At 42.4% G+C, this 27,405-nt stretch overlaps 1 protein-coding gene across 1 annotated transcript in view; it reads right to left on the bottom strand.

Moving 5' to 3' along the window:
* FHIP2A (FHF complex subunit HOOK interacting protein 2A) overlaps positions 1-24,441 on the bottom strand; it is a 35,455-nt gene extending 11,014 nt beyond the window's left edge. Inside the window, exons 1-13 of the mRNA XM_046026722.1 lie at positions 24,258-24,441; positions 17,217-17,295; positions 12,363-12,532; positions 10,438-10,542; positions 9,647-9,769; positions 4,695-4,988; positions 4,312-4,508; positions 3,118-3,232; positions 2,484-2,560; positions 1,998-2,190; positions 1,657-1,826; positions 1,156-1,299; positions 122-212 (exon numbers count right to left, since the gene is read on the bottom strand). Of these exons, the coding sequence (XP_045882678.1) occupies positions 122-212; positions 1,156-1,299; positions 1,657-1,826; positions 1,998-2,190; positions 2,484-2,560; positions 3,118-3,232; positions 4,312-4,508; positions 4,695-4,988; positions 9,647-9,769; positions 10,438-10,542; positions 12,363-12,532; positions 17,217-17,295; positions 24,258-24,302 (1,803 nt within the window). The 5' untranslated portion in view covers positions 24,303-24,441. The remainder of the gene's footprint in view (positions 1-121; positions 213-1,155; positions 1,300-1,656; positions 1,827-1,997; positions 2,191-2,483; positions 2,561-3,117; positions 3,233-4,311; positions 4,509-4,694; positions 4,989-9,646; positions 9,770-10,437; positions 10,543-12,362; positions 12,533-17,216; positions 17,296-24,257) is intronic.
* Between the last annotated feature and the right edge of the window lie 2,964 nt (positions 24,442-27,405).

The following is a 27,405-nucleotide window of genomic DNA, read 5'->3' as shown; positions in this document are numbered from 1 at the left end:
ACAAGAGAGAGTTCAGGTCTTGCTGAGGGAAACCTTTGGAGAAATGACTGTGGACAAGGGGACAAAGTGTGTAGGTGCACTCTATTAGAGTTCATTTCCAAAAATTAACTACTTCACTTACCTGCCTATGAGCATCTCGGAGGTAGGTGTCATATCCAGTGCCCTCGACATGGTAGGACGATTTTGCTTCATCGGGTACCAGACAGAGAAAACTTAGATAAGAAAAGCCATGGTCAGTAACAGAAATACTCCCACAATTCAGTACTTAATCTTGAACCAGTTTTACTGATCGATTACTCTTTCATATATCAAAGATTTTATTTAATAATCACTCATTCCACTTGAAGCAGAAATAAGCCTAAAACGATCTTTTACATTCCAGCACAGTGACGGACTGCCACGATATCCGTCAATGTCAGGAAACTGGCTCTTAGGTAACTGAACGCAAGATTTTTAGTCACCCTAAATTTTGCATCTTGAGCCACATGCAATTTCTCTAAAGTCACCTGCCAGCACCAGGCATATCAGTGACAGCGCTGCGAAGGAAGGAAGAGAACATCAAGGAAGAAAGAGAACATTGCCAGAGAAGGGGCACTTAAAAAAAAAAAAAAAAAAAAAGGTAAAACCACAAGTATCAAAAGGGAATGGCCCTACGCTTAGCATACATGAGTACATGATTAAGAAGTGCAATTTGTCAAACTGGACATTCTCCATGTTGTTCCAACTGGGAACGACTTAAGATTATTTATGCTAAAAAAAGAGTACTAAGGAGGGCACAGATTGCATGGAGCACTGGGTGTTATATGGAAACAATGAATCATGGAACACATCAAAAACTAATGACTTACTGTATGGTGACTAACATAACAAAAAAAATTTTTAAATAAGTAAATAAAAAAGCAAGGCCATCTGAAGGTTTATTTAACCACTATTACCCATTTCTGTTTCTATGTTAAATAGAGCTCTCCTGCTTTGATATGGATTATTGCCCCTAGGCTGTTGCTTGCTACGTACACATGACAAAAAGCTGATACAATCTTTAAAGAAGGGAAGATTGAATTTACAATATGTCTCCGTAACAATCTAAGAACAGAGCTATTATAGGTTATAAAACCAAGCAAAAGAGATGGAAGTCAAATTTATATGGCAACTCACCTATTTACAATTTTATGGACTTCAGTTTTCCCATCATTTTTGGGGTGGTCTGGAGTGGCAGGGGGTGAAGAACTAAGCCATTCTTGATTTGACAGAGTGTTATCTGGCGAAATGTCTGTAAATAATGGGTCTTCTTCCAGATCTCTACGTTCAATTTAATGATGTATAAAAAGACAACATTTTATTACATTTTCTAAACCAGAAGATCTGTCACGTTCTTACAAAACATTACATGATTTTGCTAATAAAAGAATTTAAAAATTACATTTTATAGGGAAACAAATATTTTATACGAACATCAAATTCAAGAATATATTGATTTTGTTCCATTTAATGAATACCACTTGTGATTTAAAGGGATGGTGAGACCATGGCATCTAAATTTTATTTTCAAAAATCTTGTTAGAGGCATTTTTTTCATGAATAAGGGACAGAAGCAGGAGAGAGAAGACGACAGTTCTGTAGGAAATGCTAAGCTTGCAGGCCCGGGTGGGAACTTACACGGCTCCAGCTATCAATCCGTTCTCCACCACATCTTTATCTTCTGGACACACAGGCTTATACTCGGTATAATTTCTTTCTTCGAGATTTCTTAGGACCAAGTTGTAAAGAATGTGTTCGTTGGGTTTTTGTAAAAGATGTTCAAACATTCTTAATGTCATTATGCTTATCTGAAACCAAAGTGATAAAGGCTACTGAAAAAACATCTCTGAACAAACGATTCTTCTTGCCATCCTATAAGTCATGCTTTTGATTTTTAAAGCTACATCAAAAAAGAAGCTATACTCAAAACACCATAAAACCGTACTTTAAAGCCCCATTCTAAATCTTACATCGCTTACCTCATCAGATATGTGATCACAATGTTCTATTAACCTATGTCTTAAAGGGTGTCTGCTAATATCTGCCAGAGTTTCCGGTTCCCTCTGCTCTCCAAGGATAAAAAACACCATTTCTTGAAGCAAAACGTCAGAGGTTACTTGCCGAACGATGCGATGGAGCAGAGCAGTCGAGGTCAGGATACCCATCTCAGAACTGGGCGTAACAGGTCATTAGTGGGGAACAGAATATGAAATAACAATGTTTGGTTTGGTTTTTTTTAAAGATTTTATTTATTTATTTGACAGATGGAGATCACAAGTAGGCAGAGAGGCAGGCAGAGAGAGAGGAGGAAGCAGGCTCCCCGCTGAGCAGAGAGCCCGATGCCGGGCTCGATCCCAGAACCCTGGGATCATGACCTGAGCGGAAGGCAGAGGCTTTAACCCACTGAGTCACCCAGATGCCCCCTCCCCACCAATTTTTTTGTTTTTAAGGAAAAGGCTACTCACGTTTGCATCAACTGAGGTTCCATAACTCCAACAAAAAATCTTTCATGAACAGCTTTGGCCAGAGCAACAGCAGCAGTCTAGAATACAGAAGGAGCATCCTTATCTTTTCCTTTCTTTTTAACGGAGAAGAGGATTAATTTGTAACATTGGTAAGCCAATTCCACTCTCCATTTGAATTAATGTGGAGAAACAAACTTGCCTATTGGCCATCTTGTTGATGGCATATAAACCTAGATTAGTTGTGAGCTACTCCATCCTCTACACTTTATCTAAATGTCCAAGAACAAGATGAACAGGACAAAAATATCATCCCAATCCCTTATGGTATTAACATCTCCTCAAAGAGGAGAAATGGAGGGAGGCCAGCATCACCTTATGGAGCTTCCTACCGTGATACTTAAAGAAATTCAAGGGCAGAACGTGAACTGTGATTTACTCCAGAGTTGTGTCACTCACACACACACACACACACACACATATACACACAGGGTTTTTTTGTTTTATTTGATTGTATTTATTTTGCTGACTGTGCTATCCTAAGACATTAAGATATTTTTGGAGACATAAACTGAGGAAATTTTACTTAATAGACACATTTTAAAATTATCAATAAATAACAACAAAAAAATCAAACCTTCTGTGCTTCCTTTATGAGTTGATCACAATAATCAAACCAGGAAAGAAATGAAATTAAGGCTCGTTTTCCCGGAAACGCTGAAGCATCTTCTTTGTGACTATAGGAGTCCAAGCTGTAGGATGTAGAAGAAATGCTTATTAGCCCAGAGTTATCCCAACGTGTTAACCCAGTTCAGCGCATACGGAAAAATGAAGGCCCATGAACGAGCTCGTGCAATAAAACACATGCATCCAGAGAGAGCCGGACGACCCCCAGAAGCAGGTTTTATAAAAGAAAGCCAAGGATAAGAGGAAACCTTTCAAATAAAAGTTGTAAACAACATTCACTCCTTGAGTGGGAAGAGAGAGACTAACTAACACAGAACGTAACTGCAGAGGAAAAACCACACAGACGGCTCCTCACGCGCCTGCCATAAACTTGACCAAGGAGTGGGGACGTGTGGGAGGTGCTCAGCTGCTGGGACGGAAGGAAAGGTAACGAAGGGTGCGCAAAAAGAAGTAAGTGGCCTGCTTCTCTTCCCACCTTAAAAAACAGACAGCAGGAAAGTTAACCAGGGGGTCTGCCCTACTACAGATGCTGGCAGAATATCGGGTGGAAAAAGACTAGTAAAAACCCAGGAAGAGTTAAAAACACACAGAAAAACTGTACCAGTTTTTATTATTATACTAAAACATTAGGCAGCTTATAGATGGTGGGACTTGGGGTACTTTTCGTCATGCTGCTTATATACTTACAAATGTTCTGCGATAATCACATTTTCCTGTGAGAATCGGGGGAAGCCCCAAAAGATGGGTAGAGAGGGTAGAAGGATACGGTAGGAGAGGAGAGTTCACAGACACAGGCCACTAAGCATGAGACTGCCCGAGAGGCATATTTACAAAAGGATGCTCCTTCTTTCAGGAATTTAAAAAAAAAAAAAAAGTTGTTGGTTTTAACGTATTTAAGGTCTTAATTATTCACTGTAATGGAAAAATAGCTTAACCACGTAACAGCTGGATTGTTCCCACACCAATTCGCTTCAGACTGGTAACAAATTTCAAACGCACTTCCGGCAACAATCCCATTTAATGATCACAAGTCATGTCACATGTTCCAAAACTCAAGATTTATATCACTGCAAAGCAGCAGCGAATTTCCAAGTCCAGGCGTAAGAAGTCGCTTCTGTGGGCAAACACAAGCAATGGCTCTTACCCCCAGTTAATTGCTTCCACTGTTTCAATATCTAACGGGTCCACGGACTGAGGTAGGGCCTTGTACAGGGAGGCGAGTCTGTCGGTCAGCAGCTCGCACAAGCACGTGCTCTGCGTCAGGCACTTGGCCGCCGCGGGCTCCGGCAAGCTGACCAACAGCATCAAGCCCTCGCAGGCTTTCACAGCGATCCGGCCATCCTGAGGGAAAACACAGACCCCGTCCATTCTTGAATGACAGGTGTGTCAAGTGGCGTGGGAAAAATTCACCTTAAAAAGATTGAATGTTTTACACTAAAACAAGAATAGACTTTTTTTTTTTTTTTTTTCTATTTCAAATGCACCAGCTGTGATCAGGTTAGTGGGGGACGCGCAAGGAAGACTCACAGGACTTCTAGTGAGATTCAACAAGGAATTCACTAAGTTGTAATCCTGGTTTGGACGAACCACCGTGGCCTCCGGCAGTGGGGTGACGGCGAGGTTGTCCAAGCTGGTGGACAGCTCGTCCGCCGGCTGAGGCGACTCGTCTTCGAACTCTGGGGGCTCCAGGCCCGCGGCACCAGACAGTTCCTCTGGCTGACAGGACTGTCCCGTGTCTGTTGACGAGGAATCCTGACCTTTCAAGGAGTCTTCTGAAATTACGTCTGCTGTGCCTTTGGAAGCCAGGGACTTCAACTTATTCTGAAAAAGAACACGTGTTCTGTATGATCTGTATCAAAGGACTTATAAAACAGAAATTATATTTTTATCGGCTTTTCTATAATTCATGTTCAATGTCTAGCCAACGTAGCAACAAATAGAAGTGTTATGACTAAAGAAAATACTCAGACGTCAACAAGCTGGGTTTTAGATATTTTAAAAATTGCCCAGGCACTCATAACACTCTCTGCACTAAGTACAAAACAGTTTACCATGACCACAAGCAAGGAACAATATTAGGGATAACTATATGGCTATTGCTCAGAACAACTGATGTTAGTGGGGAAAAAAGATTCAGGGTTTCAATTGGAATTAACTGTCTTTTCGTCGCTGGGCTACTGAAAATACATAGCCTCGCTGTTGATCTTCTAAGATCAGTTTTCTAAGATGATTTTTCTGTTTTCCCTGTCCCTCTGCTTTATAAAAAGAACTCAGTAGTCTCAGGACCTTTCTATTCGTGTTTTCGATGAGAGAAATTTACCTGAAATGTTGGCCCCACCTCCCCAATACATACACACACAAACACAAAGAGAATTTTAACCGAAGTTGGGCGCCTGAGGGGCTCAGCTGGCTAGGCATCTGCCTTTGGCTCAGGTCATGATCTTGGGATCCTGGGATCAAGCCCCGTGTGGGGCTTCCTTCTCAGCAGGGTGTCTGCTTCTCCCTCTCTCTTCCCCCACCCGTGTGTGCTCTCTCTTGCTCTCTCTCTCCAATAAACTCTTAGGAAAAAAAAAAAAAGGAATTGTAACTTTAGTCTCCGGGGAAAAGTATTTTGCTTTCCATTTAAACCTAAGAGTGAAAATCCAATCACACACACAGGTCAGAAGTCATCAAGAACTGGCTTCTTCTCAGGGGCCCCTCACCGTGTTTCACCCGTCACAGAGATGCATTCAGTTCTGAACGTATTCAAAGTTCTATTTCCAAGGTTATATGATAATTATTATAAATCACTTTTATTACGTTAAGGATAGTTTGGACCAATCTTCATGAGAAATTGAGCCCACAGCACATGTTAAAACAAAACATCTACTCCAAACAACCTCCCCGTTTCCTACAAAATCAGCTGCATATCACAGCCCTTATGAAGTAAACACTCGATTCCATCTAAAATAATATTATATATTATATATATTATATAAAATAATAATATTGTTGGAAATGGTATCTCAGATAAGAATGGCAAAGGGAGGAATAATCTTAGAATAGCATCACTCCTTCGACGAGTGTTTCCCAAAGTGTGACTCAAGACTGTTGGCGTCATGGTCTTCTGTAGGGCTTGAGGAAAATGTAGATGCCAGGATCCCACCCAGACCTGAATGAGAACATGTGGAGGTAGAGCTAAGGAATCTGCATTTTAACTTATTTACCTGCATTGCTGAAGCGTAGCTGACAATGTTATACTGATTTCATGTGCACGACATCGTGATGGGACCTGCATTTTTTTTTTTTTAATATTTGAATTATTTATTTGACAGACAGAGATCACAAGTAGGCAGAGGCAGGCAGAGAAAGAAGAGGAAGTAGGCTCCCTGCAGAGCAGAGAGCCCGATGCGGGGCTCGATCCCAGGACCCTGAGATCATGACCTGAGCAGAAGGCAGAGGCTTTAACCCACTGAGCCACCCAGGCGCCCTATGGGATCTGCATTTTTAAAGCTCCCTAGGTGATGAGGAACTGCTGCCTTCTCTTACACTTCGGTTCTCACTGAAACTGTTCCTTTTCTACTTTAGGGGTCTTCCTGATAGCCACACATTTACACACATAACCCCCAAATCTCTTAAATGCAGACTTCTCTCCCAAATCACAGATTTGCAAGACCAAATGCCTGTCGATTATCATCATCAGGATACTGGGAGGACAAAACTGCAGAACCATAATGACCATCTTCCCCAACATAAGCTCCCTCGGGGCTCCCTTCTTTCTGTTAGCAACAGCCTTGCTGGTTCAGAAATTCAAGCACTCATCATCCTTCCTCTTGCTTCCTGCACAAGACCACACGAGACTACCTCTGGTGTTTCTGGAATATACTTACTTCTTTCTGTCCCACTGCCAACTTACAGTCCTTGCCACTTCTCTTCAGGGTGACTCCCTCAGCGTCCAAGCTGGTTTCCTCTGCTTTCCTTTCTCCTCTCAAAGGAATCTGGTGCGCAAGATGCTGCCCCCAAATTTCACTTAAAGTACAGACACCATCGTGTAATAACGTCCCTGTTCAAAAATCTTGGGTGGCTCCCCAGTGACTTGAAGTATGTTCAAACTCTTCATCCTTCCATTCAAAGGCTTTGACCCTTCCTAGTCCATCTCTCTGGGCCCTTTTCTTATCACAGGCCTTTCTAATTATACTGTTTCATGAACACACCACAACTTTCTATATTTTCATTCTCTTACGTATGTTCACCCATTCTTATCTGAACATCCGTCAGGAACCAAATCAAAGATAAGCTCTTCCATGAAGTCTTTCTCAACAACCTAGAGCAGATGCAATCGCTTCATCCTAGGAAGACTTAAGGCACAATGACTTTGTACCCTTCTTATGACAGTCACCTTACTCTACCTCAGACTGCAGCCTGAATATTGGTCTTACCCTCGTCACCAAACTATAAACTCCTTTAGGGCCAAGTCTGTTCCGAACCCACTTACCACAGGGACTTAAACTGTACTAGATGCACATAGGAGTTGCTTTCCATGAAAAGAGAGATTCGATTGCAGGGGATACATGCCTGGGAACTGCAAAGTACTTTTAGTCCTCTCTGCACTACAAGGGATACAGCTGCACTTCTCTGAAGAGTCATTCAGTGAGTGTTAATTAAGCAGTTATTATACATTACACTGGATACTAGAGAAGCTGTGGGAACCCAAAGATTAATGAAACACAGTCCCTGCCCTCGAGGAGCTTACTGAGCAGCAGGAGAAAGTGAAACACGTTTAAATAACTCTAATGCCAGGGAGACTGGAACAGCCACATTAAAAGCTTATGAATAGTCTTGAGAAAACGGAGCTGCCTACACCTCAGGCCGTGAAGAAGCACGTGCTCTAAAGCCCGGCGTCTGGGGTCGTCAGGTCGAAATGGAAACGTTTCTCTCAAGACAGGTGAACAAAGCACATGGATCTCACCGGGTATCAGCATGCGTGTGCCCTTGCCTTTGCAGTGCTTCTGATCGACGGCTGTGTCCTTCTGAACGAGTTTCAGGGAGTCTGAGAAAAAGTCCTTAAAGCTTAAGCTTGGACAAAAATCCATGCATCGAAAGTAACTAGGGTATCTAAGAAAACTTTAACTAAAGCGAACTTGGAGAGGAAAACTCTCAGACTTAGCCAGATTGAAATATTTGATATGTTTATATCAAAACCTTAAAAAAAATGGAGGCTCCTGAGTGACCAGGAGGAAAGAAGGAAGGAAGCGCCTGCCTTCGGCTCAGGTCCTGATCCCAGGGTCCTGGTTCGATCCTACGACCTGAACCGAAGGCAGATGCTTCATGACTGAGCCACCCAGGAGCCTCCACTTTTTTTTTTTTAAGGTTTTAAGGCTGATTACATTTCTGTGAAAGAGGAAACCTAGAACAGAAGCACATCAGTGATTGCTAAGGGACAGGGGTGGAGTGAGAAGGGCTACAAGGGACCTGCGGGAGGGAGGTGGACCTGCTGTGTCGCTTGGTGGTAGCGGTGGCTACAGCACCGTGGGTTTGTTAAGCTCAGAGAACGGTAGACCAAAAAAATGAAATTGCACTGTACCTCACCTGTACCCAATCTAGGGGAAAATAGACAAAAAGGAACACACAAAAAATTTTTTTTAAAAACCTATCAATTTCTTTCTTTCTTTCTTTCTTTAAAGGTTTTATTTATTTGAGAGAGAGAGAGCATAAACGGGCAGAGAAGCAAAGGGGGAGAGAGAAGCAGGCTCCCCGCTGAGCAGACAGCCTGACGTGGGGCTCGATCCCAAGACCCTGCGATCATGACCTGAGCTGAAGGCAGACACTTAACCAACCGAGCCACCCAGGTGCCCCCCTAAATTAATTTTTCTACTATATTCCTAAATGACTTCACTGCAGAAAAAAACGAGTGCCAGAAGAAAGTACACAAAGTATTTTCTAATTTAAAACTGGGAGTAAAACCCAAAATATCGATTGATGGAATACATAAAGTGTGGTGCAGTGACCGGCTAAGAAAAAACAGGACGGAACACCACAGTGGTCACAACGGCAATGCTCAGCTGGAGAAGTAACTTGCGATTCTGTCCATACTGTCTAAATCCGCACACCCCATCCCTACTGACCTCGGGCCGGATTACCCATGCTCCATATGCGAGTAAACTTGGCTGAAAACATCAGAGATTATAAGCTCCCGTGACTTCACTCTCCCTGACTTTCCCCTTCACGCTGCACGCCTGCTAAGCCTTGACTCTGTATTCGTCCAGGCCCTGCACTGCCCTGGGTATCTGGCTCACCTACTTTCTCTGAAAACCGTCTTCCTTAGAAGATTTCAGGTTAAAACACAACAGTGGGCTTCAATGAAAAATAATTCTGGGAAGTGAAATGAGCCATATGATATCCACAAAATGTAATTCCTTCTAATGTTATTTACAGAATTCAATTCTCCAAATAATTTTAATAAAAGCATGCTTTGAAGGTTGACAAGAAGTGTACCATACCTCCAGAAAAAAATTAACCAAGTAAGGATTTTGTTTCAGCTTTGCACACACGATACAGAGAAACTGGATTTCTTCATTTTCTGTCGGTGTTGCAAGGACTTCCCCACAGAGTCGAATTAATTTCTGTTAAAGAAGTTAAAAATTTTTTTTCAAACTTACTTTTTATAAGTATGTAAACAGTCATCTGTTTGCCTTAAGAGTATTTACAATTTTCAAATAATACAAATATCGTTCATTTTTCAGACAAAACACGACTTACCAGCACCTCTAACAAAAGAGATTTACTAGGAGGAAGTTTTTCAAATACATTACCCTAAAAACTAAAAAGCACACAATAAACTCCTTGAGAAGTCACAGAGATGAGTTAAAGGAAAAATTAATGTATAAAGTTTTTTGTTTTTTTTTTAAGATTTTATTTATTTATTTGACAGAGAGAGATCACAAGTAGGCAGAGAGGCAGGCAGAGAGAGAGGAGGAAGCAGGCTCCCCACGGAGCAGAGAGCCTGATGCGGGGCTCGATCCCAGGACCCTGAGATCATGACCTGAGCCGAAGGCAGCGGCTTAATCCACTGAGCCACCCAGGCGCCCCTAATGTATAAAATTTTAAGACAAATATAGAAAGGGCATATAATATAACGTCATGCATACAAAAAGCTCAAGTATTTGCTAATTTACACATTATTTTGGGAACAATTTCCTTTCTTATTTTTCCTCTTAGAAAAATCACATTGAATTATTTATACATGAAAAGGACTGGAACCAAATACTGTTTTGCAAGGGAAACAAAATACCTGCACTGGCCTGTGGACGTTAATGTGTGGAAGCAGCGGCTGCTGGATTCTCCCCAGGAGTTTAGTGTAGAACACCAAAACCTGCTGCTTCATTCCTGGAGGACACTGGGCACACAAGAACAGAAAAGCAAGTAAGGGGAGGATAGATGATACAAACATACTTACTCAAAAGCTTAAAGAACAGGAATATGAACATATTTCGCCCCCAAAGTCAATGCAACCAGCCAACTAATATACCTTTCAATATAAAATCCTTAATCAAATATTAATGACTGGTATTCTAGAAATAAAATCACATCTTGGTGTAGTACAGCCAGTGGAACCGCAGGCTGATATGATGACAGCACGGTAACAACACGCTGCTGCAATCAGAGTTTGGTACGGGCAACACCAACCTGTTTGCTTCCAAATACCATGGTAACCTCAAACTATTACGGATAACTATGGCTAAAGCAAAGGCAGACTCTTGTTATTTACACTCATAACAGGCCACTAATAACTTTCCATCCAGAGATGTAGGAGTAAACAAAGCCTTCGCACATGTGTATGTCAGTAAAGGGAATCCTCTGGTATAAAATACTGTGATTTGCTCTAAAAATGCTGTTTTGCATTAGATGCAAAATTATTTACATTATGATTATTATCAACAATGAATATTTAATAAAGAAGTTTTTATAACATGCCAGCTGCTTTAAATCTCTGCTGATAACTAGGTAAACCTGATGAGTGCTTATACTGTGTGTTAAGAGAGCACAAACTAACAAGGTTACATGTTCTATGACTAACCAACCGGCTTATACTGTCTTGTAATTAAAATATAGTCACAAAATGAGCATTTCCACAGCATCATCATAGACAAGCTCTCTGGAAATGGTATAAACGATAATCTTATGCACAATAATATTTTTTTTAGATAGCAAATACTTTACATTATTCAGATAAACCCCTAATATTTACAATCACCAATATCAAAGTTAATTTATCAGTTCTACAATTACTGACATCCACTCAAAAATCAATTAATCTATATTCAACTTAGTGTTGTACCATCGCTCTCTCCACACATCAGAGGAGCAGACATCCTGCCTCAAAAATAAAATTGCAAGAATTTAACTTAAAATGAATTTGGAGTTTTATAGACTTAGTTAAAAGGAACCTTTCTATAATACCATTATTCATAACTCTATTTGGTGTTTAAACATGTTGATTCTTCTTCCAGTTTGATTTTTACATATATTGCAGAAATTCACAGGACAAAAGCACAGATTTTGAGACTTGGGGGAGACCCTTCGTGATCACCTTTGATTTTTAAAGAGAAAGAAGGTTAACCGAGGGGACTTTGAAGGTCAGAGTGTCTTAGTGACAAAGCCAGGCCTCCCAACCGCAAGCCCAAGTTCTTCCCTTTTCCTCGCACCCCCAGCAGGCTTTGAAACCTGCCTTTGTATGTAGCCTTACAGTTTCCTGGTACAGAATATTAGTTATGTCATAAATACCAGCTTGCGGAGATTCATGAGGCCTAAAACTTAACGTGGCTCCCCTCATCGGTAGAGGCAGCATCAGAACATCAGTTACACTCTCCTTCAGGGTTACGAAAATTAAGTCCTATTTTCCTAACCCAGTTTACATGGGGCTCCTTCTCCTGTCCTCTGACTTTGAGTACACATATTCGAGCCTGTTTTCATAAACGTTTACACTATAATTCTCAGCGGCCTTAGTACCAGTTGTCGCCACAGCATTCGGGGGCTTTGCTAGCTCTCTGGATAGTCCCATTCATGCAGGCTGAACATTTTCTGTCCTGCACAAGCCTGACTCGAATCCCGTCATGCTTGACACATACCTCTATAATTAAATTTAGTACTTGGCAGTACTTCTAAGACATTCGTGCACAAATTACCTGCCCAAGAACATGTGGGTGAGGAACTTACGTCAGCTTTTCCTAAGGTATATAATGTTTCCAAGATCTTGTGATGGAGCAAATATTCCATACACGGCCCTGTCACTCCGAACTCTCGCTCTCGTTCTTCTTGTAGCAAAATACCTAACATCTGGTCCAGATGAGAGGGAATATTTGTATCTGTCACTGGGGCTTTATCATCTAAATAATAATAAAAAAAATCATCAAACATTCGAACAATTTAAAACTGCCTATTTGTACTTAAAATGCCCTTGGTATTTCTCTATTAGAATTCAACCTGAGAAAATCTGAACTACACACTTATGTGAAATTTATATTCATGGTATATAATTATCCTTGCCAGGATTCAGGTGATTCTTTTTGCCATCTTCTTACTCAAAAATGGAATCAATATTCTGAAATATGTCCATGCATGATAATTCAAAATGAGAGCCAATAATACAGAAATGGGAATATGATCAAGAAAAATACACCTAACATCAAAATTTTGTATATACTTAACAATTAAAAACAATTTTTTTTTCAAATAGCTAGTTCAGAAGATCTGAGGTTTTTTATCTGAATTTTATATCTCTTTATATAGAAACAGATTGGCCTTAAACATTAAGCTGAATCAGGTAGGGTACGTAGAAAGGGCGGGTTCTGTTTTGATTGCTACCAAATTACATTGTAACACTGGGAAGCCAGACACTTAACAGCCCCTAACTCATCTCTAACTGTGAAAACCTAGAGGAGCCCAAAGAAAAACTTCTGGCATCTCTCACGAACAGACAGCTATTCCCAAAGCCAGAAGTTCTTCTCAGGAGAATTCTTACTAAGTACTATTGATTTTTTAAGATAAAACTTCATCAATACTTTTCTGAGTTCACAGTTGGAGTTAAAGAGCACATGACTGTATCAACCTGTCCTTACTGTACGAGGGCTAAATTGCTCTTCATAAAATGTGAAGTTTAACGGAATGTTTAAGTACGAAATATACTTGGCAGTGCCAAGTTCTTTTCTACGTCTCTATTGTCATGTCCTGAGTACGTCCACAGCGTGTGCCACACGACCCTAGTATGCTGTGTATCTGACGTGTTGCTTTGCCTGTGCGTGTGCACATGTACGTATGTACACACAGGGTCAACCATAACGCTAACCCTATAGAGAAAACAATGGAAACACAAGGGTCAGCCTTGTTTCCAAGGATGACACATGTACCAAGTTTGATACACGATGTGGTAGGTACTAAATGCACAGGGCCCTGCAGCTAGGTAACTTGCATTCAACACTTGGTTCCGTCACTTGTTGCTGGATGACCGTGGCAAACTAATTAGCCTCAGACACCACCCACCTGTAAAATGGGGCTAATCAACACCAGTAAGGGTTGTGTGATTTCAATGAAACCATGTGTTTTGTAAAGCTCAGTGCCTTCACACATAGTAAGAATTCAAGAAATGTTAACTTCCGATGTTTCATTTTGTATTCTAAAATGAGGAGACGGCCACTAACAGAAGATGATTTGTAAATTTATTTGAAATTTGGGTTTTTTTTTTTAATTTTTCCCTCTTTCATTGCAGACTTTATATAAATATTCCAGGAAAGAATGCATGTTCAAGCATGGTCTGATTACAGTTATCAATGGAGAAAAATGGCCAGAAAGGCTTTGTAAATTGAGAGACAAATGAATTGAAAATGTGACTTGACAGGATTAAAGTCCTAGCTCCCTAGAAGGCAAGCCATAGTTTCTGTCGTCTACCCCCTTCACTCCTAAGCTGCATGTAGGTCTCTGAGCCCCGCATATGCCAGTCCTTCTACCTGAAATGCCTTTGTCCTCCTCCTCTGTCTTGCACTTCCTACTCATCCTTGAAAACCACATTATGGGCTCTACCTTCTTCTCTTTCTCCCTTCTTCGTTCTCTGTGCCTGACATATACACAGACATTCACACCATACTTTATTATAATGCACTTACTTGTTTCTACTGACCTGCAAAAAAATCATTTAAAGCAAGAACTTAGAAGCCTTTCCTTTAAAGCATTTCCTTAAAGCTATGGACGAGTAAAAAGCTCACAAGGGCTAAGGAGCAGCCATTCGAAAGGCAGCTCCTCTCAAAAAAACTTTCCCACAGATCTGCTGTTTAAATATCCAAGTTAAGGTGGAAATTATATTTTACATGGAAAGGTATACATATATCTTGTGTCTAATTTTTACTTATTATACAACTATAAAGGACTTTTTCTTTTATGGAATTATCACCTGCGACCCTATCAGCTTCCTCAACCAGACTGACTGCCTGAATATTCTGTTTCAGGAGGTGCCAGACTTTGGCCTATGGGGCAAAGCCAGCCTTGCCACCTGTTTATTCCGTGCTGGACCTTGAGAGCTCCTTTGAGGCTCTAGCCGGGAGCGCAGCTACTTCTACCCTTGACCACAGAACGGTCCTCTCCTCTATCGGGGAAGGTCGTCCTCTTCGACCGAGCGCACGGCTTCGGGAGGGATGCACATGGAGCGGTGGGGGAGGAAGGGGACCCCCGCCCAGCCAGCCAGATCAGCCGAATCAACCCTGGCGATCAATGGGGTGACAAATGTCGCAGCCAGTCCGCCCTCACATCCATACGCTGTATCGGAACAAAGGACTACAATTCTTCACATACTGTTGATGGCTGCCTTGGTGCAACAGAACTGAGCAGTTGCAACGGAGGCCAAAGGACCCACAGGGCTTAAAATATTTACTATCTGGCCCTTTACAGAAAATTTGTCAACCTTTGACCCAATTTATCTCACATTTCCCTTACTCTCCATCCTTCTTACTCACTGAGAAAGAGAGAACTCTTCAAGACTCTGTGGACCACATCCACCTCCTTCTTCACCTCTGCTCTGCTTTCCACACCTTATTTTGATGGACGGACTGTCCACCTGCCTATTAAGGTTAAGCACCATGTGCTTGTGCACCATGTCCCACCCCCCCCGCCCCCGCCTGTTTAAAGACATTGCTCAGAAATGGTCACAGCTAACCCTGGTCCACCTTTCCCTCTCTACTGGATCATTCCATCAAAGTTCAAACTGAAATATCTTCCATCTTTAAAAAAAAAAAAAAAAGTAAAACCCTCTCTTGAGGAGCACCCAACTCACTCAGGCATAAGACCATATGACTCTTGATCTCGGGGTTGTGAGTTCAAGCCCCATGTTGGGTGTAGAGATTAAATAAATAAATACATGCACACATACATACATACATAAAATAAAACCCCCTCTTGAAACCACATCTCTCCCTGGCATTTAATGCTCCACTTCTCAGCTCCCCTTTCCACTAACATAAGAGAGCAGCCCATATGCACTGTCTATACATGTTCTCTGCCCATTTTCTCTCAAACGTACTACGATCAGGCTCCTCTCTCTTCTTGCTATTAAAATGGTTCTTACCAAGTCCACTACTGAGCTCCTTGTGGCTAAGCCCAAAGATCCTTTCTCAGTATTAACCTGACATCAGCATCATTTGACACAATGAACCCCTCTCTCCTCTTCCTCTAGCTTCTGGGACACCATTCTCTCTTGGCTGTCTTCTACCCCACTAGCAAAAGTGCTTTCCTTTGCTATTGTTTTCATCATCCCAATTTCTGAACATTGGGCCCAAGGGCTCCATTTCTGAACAACTCTCTTCCATCCACCCTTACTCCCTAGAACATCTCATCCGGTCTCACGGCTTTAAATCCTACTTACATATGATGACTGCAATTTCATATCTCTGGCTTAGAACTCCACCTTAATTCCAGATTCCTATTTCCAACTGTCTACTCGCCACATCCAACTGGACATTGTAGTTGGAATCTCAAATTTATACTCTTTTATAAGAGTATAATTTATACTCCAGAATACTCTTACAAACCTGTTCCTCTTGCAGTCTCCCTGTCCTGGTAAGTGGCCTTGCTATTTTCTAACTGCCTAAGTCCAAAACTTTGGAGTTTCCTCGACTCAGTCTCTCATACCCACCATCCAATCTGTCAACAGAGCCTTCTGCAAAATACACCTAGAACACAATCTCATCTTACCAGCTCCACCCTGGTTTGAGCCACCACCGTTGTTTGGACCATTGCAATAGTCCCCTAATGGTCTACAGCTTCACCTCTGTGTTCTTCCAATCTAATTTTTTTTTTCACAGAAGCTAAAGTGGTCCCTTTAAAACAGATAATGTTACATGCTGCTCAAAACCCTCTATGGCTTCCCACCTCAGAGTAAGAGCCAAAGCCCTTACGATAGCTTGCAAGGCCCTCTGTGGCTGCACCTGGCTCCTGTCTGACGTCACCTCCTCACACTCTCCTCGTGTTCACGTTCCTCTAGCCAAACCGGCTTCCCTGCAGTTTCTAGAATATGCCAAGCATGCTGGATGCTCTAGCCCCAGGGCTTCTGCGCTAGGTCCTCTTCCTGAAACCAACCCCCCAGGCTTGCTTCCTCTTTCCTCCAGATGCCAACTGAGAAGTCTGCTCCAGCCATGAGGCTTTCTCTAACTTACAATAGCCAACTGCCCCCTTCTCCCCATGTGTGCACTTCGATCGCCGTAGCCTGCCTCATTTCCCCCTTAGCACGAGCCATCTGACACATTATGTGTATGTGTCCATTTAGTGCTCGCTTCTCTGTCCTCAAGATATAAGCTCTATTAGGACAGGGATTTGGTCGGATTTACTGTTCTACTGCCCAGTGCCTAGAACAAGGTCTACACATAGCGGGTGCTCAACAGATACATTTTTTAAATGAATCTAAAAAAGGAATTAAAAATAAAATATCTTGTTTATAAATTTAAATATAAAATAACTTTGAAAACTAATTTCAAATATATTTTAGTATTTCATAAATTGTGTTCAATTAATATTAGTTTTGTTTCTTACCCGAAGTCTCTATGTAGTAATGGGTAATTGCCTTCCAGTGATAAACAAAATCTTCTTGTAAAGGAAGAGAAGGTGCAAGCTACACAAACACACACACACACAAAAAGACCACAACAATTAAGAAAATGGCATTAAATGTTTCCCATAAAGTATAACTCTGTATTTGTCTTACTAATAATACAATACAAATACTAATACTAATAATACAAAAGCGGCATAAAAATAAGGGATGAGCATTAATTTGATTCTATATGTCAGATATCAAAGAGAAACAAAAGGAGTCAAAATCAAGAAAGTAAAAATGATTTATTAAGAAAGAAGAAAAAGATATTTATCAATATTATTACTAAACTACAAGGACCAGAACTTTTCTCTTCCTCCCCGAAACTGGTAACTACATATGGTTTCAAAAGTAACAGTGTTAGGGGCGCCTGGGTGGCTCAGTGGGTTAAGCCACTGCCTTTGGCTCAGGTCATGGTCTCAGGGTCCTGGGATCAAGCCCCGCATCGGGCTCTCTGCTCCACAGGGAGCCTGCTTCCCCCTCTCTCTCTGTCTGCTGCTCTACTTGTGATCTCTCTCTCTCTGTGTCAAATAAATAAATAAAATATTTTAAAAAAAAGTAACAGTGTTAAATGAAAAGATGCAAAATCCTATTTAAATTATCAGTAAAATGAAATTATCAATAACCAGGGATCTTTGTACCTAGGACTTTGAAATGCAGAACAGTAAAAAGTTGCTATGTAATTAGTTACACGTCACCATTACAACAACATACACCAAAGTCAACCCTGTAATCTGATTAAAACTGTCCCCTACTTTCAGTGACATACAGACATAAACCTTTTCTTTTTAAAGCCTGGTTTAGGCAGTGCATTTTTTTCAGCAAAATACCTATGGGAACAAGACACTATCAATTTAAATTCCACAAAGCCAAAAATGTTTTGGTTTTTTTTTTCAGATTTTTATTTATTTATCTGACACAGAGAGAGAGAGAGATCACAAGTAGGCAGAGAGGCAGGCAGGGAGAGGGGGGTAAGCAGGCTCCCTGCTGAGCAGAAAGCCCAACGCCGGGCTCAATCCCAGGACCCTGAGATCATGACCTGAGCCAAAGGCAGAGGCTTACCCCACTGAGCCACCCAGGTGCCCCCACAAAGCCAAAAATGTTTTAAGTTTTACCTTTAAAATTTATTTCAAAAATTTTAAGACCAAAATTCTATGCCTTCAGCCATCTCACAGCCAACCGACCAAGTATTTCGGATATGTTAAACAGACAGATAAAGACCCTGATGCACCTTCCACAACACTGTCTTCTCGTTCAGCAAAGTGAGGGAGGGAGAGAGAATGCTCTCCCCAGTCCTACTACTGCCCATAAATTTTGGTCAGAAAGTTCACAATTGGCCCAGCTTACTTAAAAACAAGCAGGTTTCTATTCTGGAGACCTAAAGCATGGCACAGTCATCTTTAATTTCCAGATACTTCATCTGAACCAATGACTCGAGAGATCATGTTATGCCAATCCTTCTACCTGTTCATTTTGATTTCTTGGTGTCCTTAAGGAGAGACCTCAAAGTCTGAAATCCTAATAAAACAATCTCAAAACTACTGTGCAAATTATAAACACTGGTCATAGACATCTTGTGTGCTTCAATCCAGATGAAATGTCCTTAGGAAAGTAGTGGAGCTCAACACTGGGTGGCAATCACCAGCGCGTCAATGCTAGTTCTCAAGCCCTCCTGCATGCACAGCTCTGAATCATACTGGGTTAAGAGATTCTAAGTATCCACCTCATTTCCAAACGGAGTGCTATGAAATTTTTAAAAAGGCTTTAAGACCTTTAACAAAGGAGTTAGGAACATTTGGGATTAGTATCCTTCAAGAAGAACATGGGCAGAGAATTTACTTGGGAGACACTGAGGAAAAAAATTAGAAAATTAGAAGTTACCTTGGGCAGAGAGAATAATCTTCCCAAAACTTTTAGATTAAAAAAGTGTTTTAATCAGTTATTTGTTTTTAGGATTGTCTTATATATGTCAAAATTCTCTTTTTTTTTTTGGACCTTTTTTTAATACACCATCTTTATATAGTTAAATAATTAAATGGATTAACAATTGGGATAAACCCAAATGCAAACTGGTGTTTCAAAAAAAAAGTACCTAAATTCTTAATTCTAAATATTTCGATCAGCTAAATTTTTCCAAGGGCATCTCCTTGGTCTGTAGGGAATTACAGCATCCTCTCTCCAGATTTTTTTACCTGTGGGACTTAACTCCATTTCCAAGTCAAGTCACTAGGTCAGAGGTTGTGCAGGATTTGTGTTGGGACCTTCGCTGTTACAGTCCAATTCAAAGCAGGATGGTGTTGCTTACCTGTGAATACCTCTCTACCAGGAGTTTGATTTAAATAAGAAACCTATTTAAGTAGACAGTGAGACACTCCTAATTGCTAACAAATTAGTAACAATCTTGTTCAAACATGAATAAACTTCCTACTAAAATTATCTTTCATACTAATTCTAACATGCAAATTACCTGTTTTTATCATTGCATAAAATATACATTCATGTGATGGGCAAAAATTTAAAAAAGGAAGAGGTGGTGTGTGAATCAGCATGAAGGGATTCTCATGTGAGTTTTTACAAAACAGAGATGAAATTTTTGAAAATTCATGCAATCACACTCCCAACCCAAACTGGACCTGAGTGCCTACCGTGGGCAGGGCTGTCTCTGGGAAGCCCTGCCAGACTTCTTGCTGAAGATCCAGTTCTTTCCACAAACTCTGTGGCACCCTCTCCCCCCTGCTCACTCTCCCTTAGCCCTTATCCCACATTTGTCATTGCTGATCTCCTCCACTTGTCTGTGAATTCAAAACGGGCTGGGATCGTGTTGTCTTTTCCATCACTGACTTCCCCGTTGGTTTCCAACTCATGGCACAGAGTAAGATTTAGTAACACTCACCGAGTGAATAATCCAACAACACAGAAGTTGCTGTCATTTAATGAGTAGCTATGTGCCAGGCACAGCACTGCAAAGTAGACAATTCCTACTCAGTCTTAAATGATCTTCCAATAAACTCCGATTTTTCCCAAACTCCTATTAAGATCCTAAGCCAGGTAATTGCCTCACCCAAGGGGAAACACTGCTTATAACTAGAAACCCAGACTGTCTTTCTCCAGAAGGCCGACTACACAGAAGGACCTAGAAGCAGTAACTCAGAGGAGAGCCATACCACGTCTGCCACGTAAGCCCCACCTGCTTTCTCTCTCACCTGTATCTTGAACATTTCATGCACTGATCTTCAAACATACTTCCCTCCGACTTCCCTAAGGTCCCACCTATCTGCCCAGCCTCTTTCAAGTCCAGCTCAAGTCCCCTGCCTCCAGAGGGCCTTCTCCAAGCCTCCCAATATAACTGCTTGCCCCCACAGAACTTACAGACTGGGGGCGCCTGGGTGGCTCAGTGGGTTAAGCCGCTGCCTTCGGCTCAGGTCATGATCTCAGGGTCCTGGGATTGAGTCCCCGCATCGGGCTCTCTGCTCAGCAGGGGGCCTGCTTCCCTCTCTCTCTCTGCCTACTTGTGATCTCTCTCTGTCAAGTAAATAAATAAAATCTTAAAAAAAAAAAAGAACTTACTGACTGAACAATCATCCAAAAATTAATAATAATATTTACATTTATGAAGCACTTACAATGTACCAGGCACTGCACTACGCACTTCATATGTATTAACTCATCTTAGTTTTCACAATAAGCCTAGAAGATGGGTATAATTATTTCCATTTTACAATGAGGAAACTGAAATGTACAAAGATTAAGTAACTTGTCCTGTGTAGAAGGGAGGGACAGCCGCAGGACTGAAACCCTGTTCTGGATGGCTCTAGGGGCTAGGCCTCACTCTTGTGCAGTTTAATTTTTAATGTATTTGTTTTATCTCCCCAATTAGATCACAAGCATTGTGAGCAAGGACCCTGTTTCCTCCACACTGTGCCACTCTTTTGTGGTAGGCTCAGTGAAACATTAGCTGAATGACTAAAGGACTAAAAGTCAGAGATCCCATCGGAAAAGATACTCTTAAAAAAACACTATATATGTTTGATTTGAGGTTTTCATTCCCATAGCAGATGACCTTTTAAAAAACTGCCAGTCCCAACAATCAACTCTTAACCGTAATTTGAAAAGACTGAAATTCTGAAGGATGACTTCCACTGAATTAATTAGTTAGAAGTAGATAAATCTTTCTTCCCTTATCCTCCTGGAATAAATCTGCCCTCAAAGGGTGAAACTGGCTGAAATTTAAAAAGAACCAGCCCCTGGCAGATTACTAGGACAGACTAGGCCCTCAACAAATATTTAATTGTACCACATGGAAAGTATTCTACTTGTACTTTGGAGAAACTGTGCTAACACGATCTGGTCCAACCTAGGAACTAACTACAAGATTTCACTCTTATGACATGTGGAAACAGGCTAACAAAATGGATCACTGCAAAACTTACTGTCCAGTCATTACTATACTGAAGGAAGACTCATTTCTGAAAAGAGAAGCAAGAGTTACATTACAGTTTTTGTTTTTGATCAAGGTATGATATGAATTTCTCTCCTAAGCTCAAAATGTAATGTATCAGCTCCACAACACATTTCCAAATACTAATCTTGAAAATTTTATATATTTTTTCCTTGTACTAGTTAACAGGAAGTGAGGAGAAACCATTAATTAAACAATAAGGACAAGTCTACATGTAAAGCTCATTTAAATGAATATGTTTATCCGGTCGACCGAAAAAAAATATTTGAAGATTTGAAGGCTGAACCAACTGAACAAAGAAAACCTATAAAGTGATAATATCAAAATAGTTGAAAACAGCAACACTGAAAAAAAGGTCATGTCAGCACCTGCACATAGGATATTGTCCTACCTCTGAAAAATCCAGACAATTAGGCTAACTGCCCTACTATATCAGAAAATGCTAATTGGAAAAAAAAAGAAAGAAAACAGGAAAATGCTAATCGGGCACACAAATTAAAAGGAGTAGAGAGAAAAGTTAATGAAATGAACTGATGAATGATAAAAGTAGTTTATAGAAGAATATACCAGGCAAATAAATAGAACTGAAAAAATGGAAACCAATCTTGGGCTAGGCAAAAACATTCTTTAAATACCACAAGAATGGCTTCTTTATCATTATGTACGAGTTGGTTTTCAAGAGCGAATGTAAAAAGGAAAAAGTTAGCCAAGGTTTTTTGTTTTTGTTTTTGTTTTTGTTTTTCCGGATTTAACCTCCTATCAAGATAAACTGGGAGGTATCACAACTGAAAACACTGACTCTAATCCAATAAAAACATTCATTTTCTAACTGCTACTGATCAGGTACCAGGACCAGATGAACATAATCCACTTTTTCTCACCTCAGCCAAGTAGAGAAGCTGGATATTACAGAGTCAGAGTCAGACAATTCACATGGGTAGTTTGGGTGATGCTAGCATATATAGTTATAAAAAGATAATGAGGACAGACGACAGAAGCCTCAGGATAAAAATGAGTCTTTACTGGGAGAGTACGAAAGCTATCTTCCTTTCTCTAAGCACAAACTTCTGTATATCTCAACCTGATAGGTAAAGGATGTAAATAATGTAATATATTTTGTATTCCCAATTATTTCAGTACTAACCTGTACTCAATGTTAAAATTAAATGATTCTTGGTAATTTAACTTAAGGAATAATATAAAATGTAAATGCCACTGTTTTTTATAAATCTTGGTTAACTTCTTTTAACATAAAGTTGTAGAATTTGTATAAGAAGGGAAAATTAAAAGTTGTCCTAAAGTCTAAAGCTGTTATCTCTTTCGTGTGTAACACGGCTCCTCATTCATGAAAACATTCTTTGATTTGATACCCGTTTTCCCAAGAACTTGTGGTAGCGCTTAAATGATTTTTAAGCATCTCCCGCATATCACTTAAAAAAACAATTGTACTAAAGTTTTGTTTTCATTCTTCATTCTAAAAATCCATTTTGTTTTTATCTGGCCATAAAAACGGTTCTATTGCCGCTGGGGTTTGTTTTTGTTTTTGTCTTTTTAAGCTGTGCTCTATCACACACTCTAAACATAGAAAGAGAATGACATTGTTTAAATTAGCCAAGTACAGGTTTCTTTCACAGGACGCATTTTCCAACGTGGGCAGCTCTCCCTGAGTAAGGCAAACTAGACTTCTCATTATGAAAACAGCAGCACAGCATTTTCTTTGTAGTTACTTGTCTTCTGCTGGTCTGGGTATCTGAATGTCTCTCTACGCTGGCGTCTAAAATCCTCAAAGGGGAGCTCCAGGAAGGGAAGGCAAGAAAGGAAACAGATGGTCTCGCCGCCCGGCCGAGGGCTGGGAAGGGTCTCGACCACGCTCGACCAGACCCTCCGAGCTCCCATCTGTCTCCCAACAATCAACACGGAGCAGCCGAGCTCGGCCTTGAGGCCTGCGAAGGCAGAGCCAGCAGGATTACGAAACGGGGTCCGGCGGGCAGCGTCCTCCAGAGCCGCCCCTCCAACCCCAGCAGGGGCACACCCTCCTGCCCACCGCACCTTCCGCAGCCAACACGACGCGAGCCAAACCCAGCCCGGGCCACGTCTGGCCGTCGCTTTGTCCTGCTCCACGCTGACCACCTTTTCCCGGAGCAGGTTAACGGTCCGGAGTCCGGGGGTGCGCCCTGCGGCCCCGCCAGGTGCTCCCCGCCCCCAGCCCCCTCCCGCAGGCAGGCGACCCCCGCGCCCGCACGGAGCGCGCGTCCCGCCCGGGCGCCCCCGCCCACCCTCCCGCAGCCGCACAGGGGCCCGCGCCCGCCCGGGGCAGTACGGCCCCGAGGGGGCCCGCCCCGAGCCAGGCCCAAAGCCCGGGCGCCCCGACGGCCCCGCCGCGCCCCGGAGCGCCCGCCCCGGCCTCGCCTCCCCCCACCCCCTCCGCGGGATCCCGGCCGCCGAGGCCCGGGCCGAGGCCGCAGGGAGCGTAGGCCGCCGCATCCCCGGCCTGTCGTGAGCCCGCTGCCCGCGGCCTTACCGCCTCCACGGCGTGCTGCAGGATGGAGGTGAACTTGGAGAACATCTTGTCCCGGGACTGCAGCAGCCTCTCCCGGGACGACCTGGAGAGCTCCTCGATCCGCCGCCGCCGCCCCTGCTGCGGCTGCCGGGGCCGCTCCAGAGTGAAGGCCGGTGCGGGGCGGGCAGGACGAGCAGAGGGCCGAGGCGGGCTCGGGCCCGGCCGCTTCGGGGGTGCGCGGGCGGCGCGGCGGCGGCTCCGGCGGGCGCTGGGGCGCGGCGGGCGGCGAGCGGGGCGTTCGGCTCCGACTCGGGGCCCCACGACGCTCCGGCGGCGGCGGCTGCGGCTCCGGTTCGGACACGGTGGCAGCCCGGCTCGGGTTCCTTCCGCCCGCTCTGCCCGCCGCGGCCTGCAGGGGGCGCCGCCGCGGCCCGGGCAGGCCCCGACCCGGCCTGCCCAGCGGCGCGCCGGCTGCACGCCGCGGGGGCGGAGAGGCGCGGGGAGGTCGCGCCCGCGGGGGGGCGGGAACCGGACGGGCGCCGCCGCCGCTCAGCTCGCGGGCGTCTCGGACACCGTCGTCCTCACGTTTGAAAAATTCCGGCAGCCTCCCGGTTTTGTTTCTGCGGGGGAAGTAACAGGCGGATTTTGTAGGGAAGCGTAGCCATGCTCGTATGTAACGTGCAGAGGTTCGTCTTTTTTATTTTTATTTTTTATTTTTTTTAGAGGTTCGTATTTTAAGAGCAGATTGGGGAGACTGGTAAGAAACAGTACAGTATTCCTAAGGCAAACGATCCGTGCATTTAAATGCTAAGAATTAGAACACATCAACGAATGTTGGTGAAATAGCTCTGCTACCTGGAAAATAGATCATTATCATCGTTAACATTATTAATTGTGAATTATTCACGTTAAAACAGGAAGCCCCACATGAACAAATGGGAAGATGGCTCAGTCACTAGTGTGTGGCTTGTCTGATGGGTGCAGAGCGTGGTTCACTTTCGTGTTTTCTATTCTGTTTATCAGACGATGCTGGACAACAGTGAGGGACAGAATCTGAAGGATTCTGCTCAATGCACAGGACGGTAAGTGGGGCTACAATGTAAGTCCTTGGGCGGCGGCCTCTTAAAAGTGCTGTGCAACAGTGTATTAGCCGAGCTTTGGAGCAGCACAATGGGGGTGGCAAAGTTTAGGTTGGGTGGATACAAGTTATGAAAACGTTCATATCCTGGAGAACTTTGTGTTTGTTTTGGCTAGTATGTCTGGTATCAAAAGGACCGTTAACTTCTTGATCAGGGGAGGGTGGAGTCAGTTTTTGCATAACCCGTGATGATAAGAAGGATTTGTAATTGAGTTTGTTGAACAGAAAAAAAGCAGAGAAGTAAGCCGCAGCGTGGAGTGGTGTTAAGAGCTGGTCTCTGGAGGTGGGTGGTCTGAATTGAAATCCCTGAGTTACCACTCACCATGGCAAGTTTTTAAATCTCTTTGTGCTTTAGTTTCTTCATCTGCGAAATTGGGGGAGAATAAGCAGCTACCGCATGAGGTTGTGTGGACATGTATTAACATACGGAAAACACTTTAACCATGTCCAGTCCATAGTAAGCAATACACTGGCATTTGTAATTACCATTATTATTAGCAGTAATATAGTATTTAACACACCGATAGGGCCAGAAATCAAGGTTTAAGGAGAATACTTTTTTTTTTCTTTTTAAAGATTGAGAGACAGCAGGGGCAGAGGGAGAGGGAGAAGCAGACTCCCTGCTGAGCAAAGCTCCATCCCAGGACCCTGGGGTCAGGACCTGAGCTGATGGCAGGTGCTCAACCCAGTGAGCCACCCAGCCTCCCCAAGGAGGACACTTGATGGATCTCCCCTGACTTTCAGTGGGGTTATGTCCCCATAACTCCATCATAAGTTGAAAATATCTTAAGTGGAAATGCATTTAATACACTTCACCTACAGAATATCAGAGCTTAGTCTACCTGTCTACCTAAATGTGCTCAGAACAAACACATTAACCTACAGATGGTCAAAATCATCTAGCACAAAGCCTATTTTATAGAAGTGCTGAATACCTCATGTACCTCATTGAAAACTACTGAAAGTGGAACACAGAATGATTTTAAGTGCATCAGTTGATTACCCCTGTGATCGAGTGGCCCCCCCTGGGAGCCGTGGTTGCTTCTGCTGCCCAGCATCATAAGAGTAGCCCACGGCATACCCCTGGCCTGGAAACAGATCCAGTTCCAAGTATGGTTTCTACTCAATGCCTATCACTCTCGCACCATCACAACGTCAAAAAATCATAAGTCAAACCATTGTAAAGTGGGAACTGTAGTTTTCTCGTCTTTTTTTACTCTGTTTTTGTTGCTTATATCCTGGCAAAGCAGGTAAATGTGACTTTAATTTTGGGTGTCCTATCTCCAGAATGCCAGAGTCATCCTCTGTTGTCTGCTAAAAATTGAAATGCGCTCCCTACCAAATTCTGGCTGATGGTGTCTGCTTCAACCAAGAGGATGTATTTTTTATTATTCACACAGCTTGAGGTGGTTAGTCATATTATTAACCATAATTACCTTCCTGACCTAATAAATACATTTATGGGGTATTTTGTATTTTCATAATGCCTTACAACCACTAATTGTATAAGAGGGTCTGTTTAACACAGGCTATTTAGAGTTGTTTGCATTTGATGATGCTTATCTTTGTATACATATTATGAACATAATAAAACTGTTTTGCTCGAGATTAATATCAATATTTAGGAAGATGATTCATCTCTCTGATATCTAGGTTCCAAGACATACAAGTTGGACTAGAATTATAATTGAGCAGATACCCTTACCTCTCTTCCCAGAAGGTCTGTAGTGACACTAACATTATCACCAACCTTATGCATGGGCAGGGTTGGGCCTCCTGAAACAAACTGTGATTTGAAAAAGCATACAGGCTTCTAAGTGCCTCTAAGCCACTTAGATATGGGAACCTGAAAATCCTCACTTAGGACTTTATTTCTTTATCCCTTTGACTTAAGTCAAATAAGAAATTTAGTCCCTGCTAAAACTTAAAATACCCTTAGGAGAGAGAACACACCAATTTCTATCGCTCATTACACTTCAGAGTGAATGAGTTTGTTAAATTCTTTACTGAATGAAGTTTAATCAACCAGGA

This window comes from Meles meles, chromosome 13 (genome assembly GCF_922984935.1).
Source record: "Meles meles chromosome 13, mMelMel3.1 paternal haplotype, whole genome shotgun sequence".
Classification (NCBI taxonomy): Eukaryota; Metazoa; Chordata; class Mammalia; order Carnivora; family Mustelidae; genus Meles; species Meles meles.
This window is presented reverse-complemented; position numbering and strand designations above follow the sequence as displayed.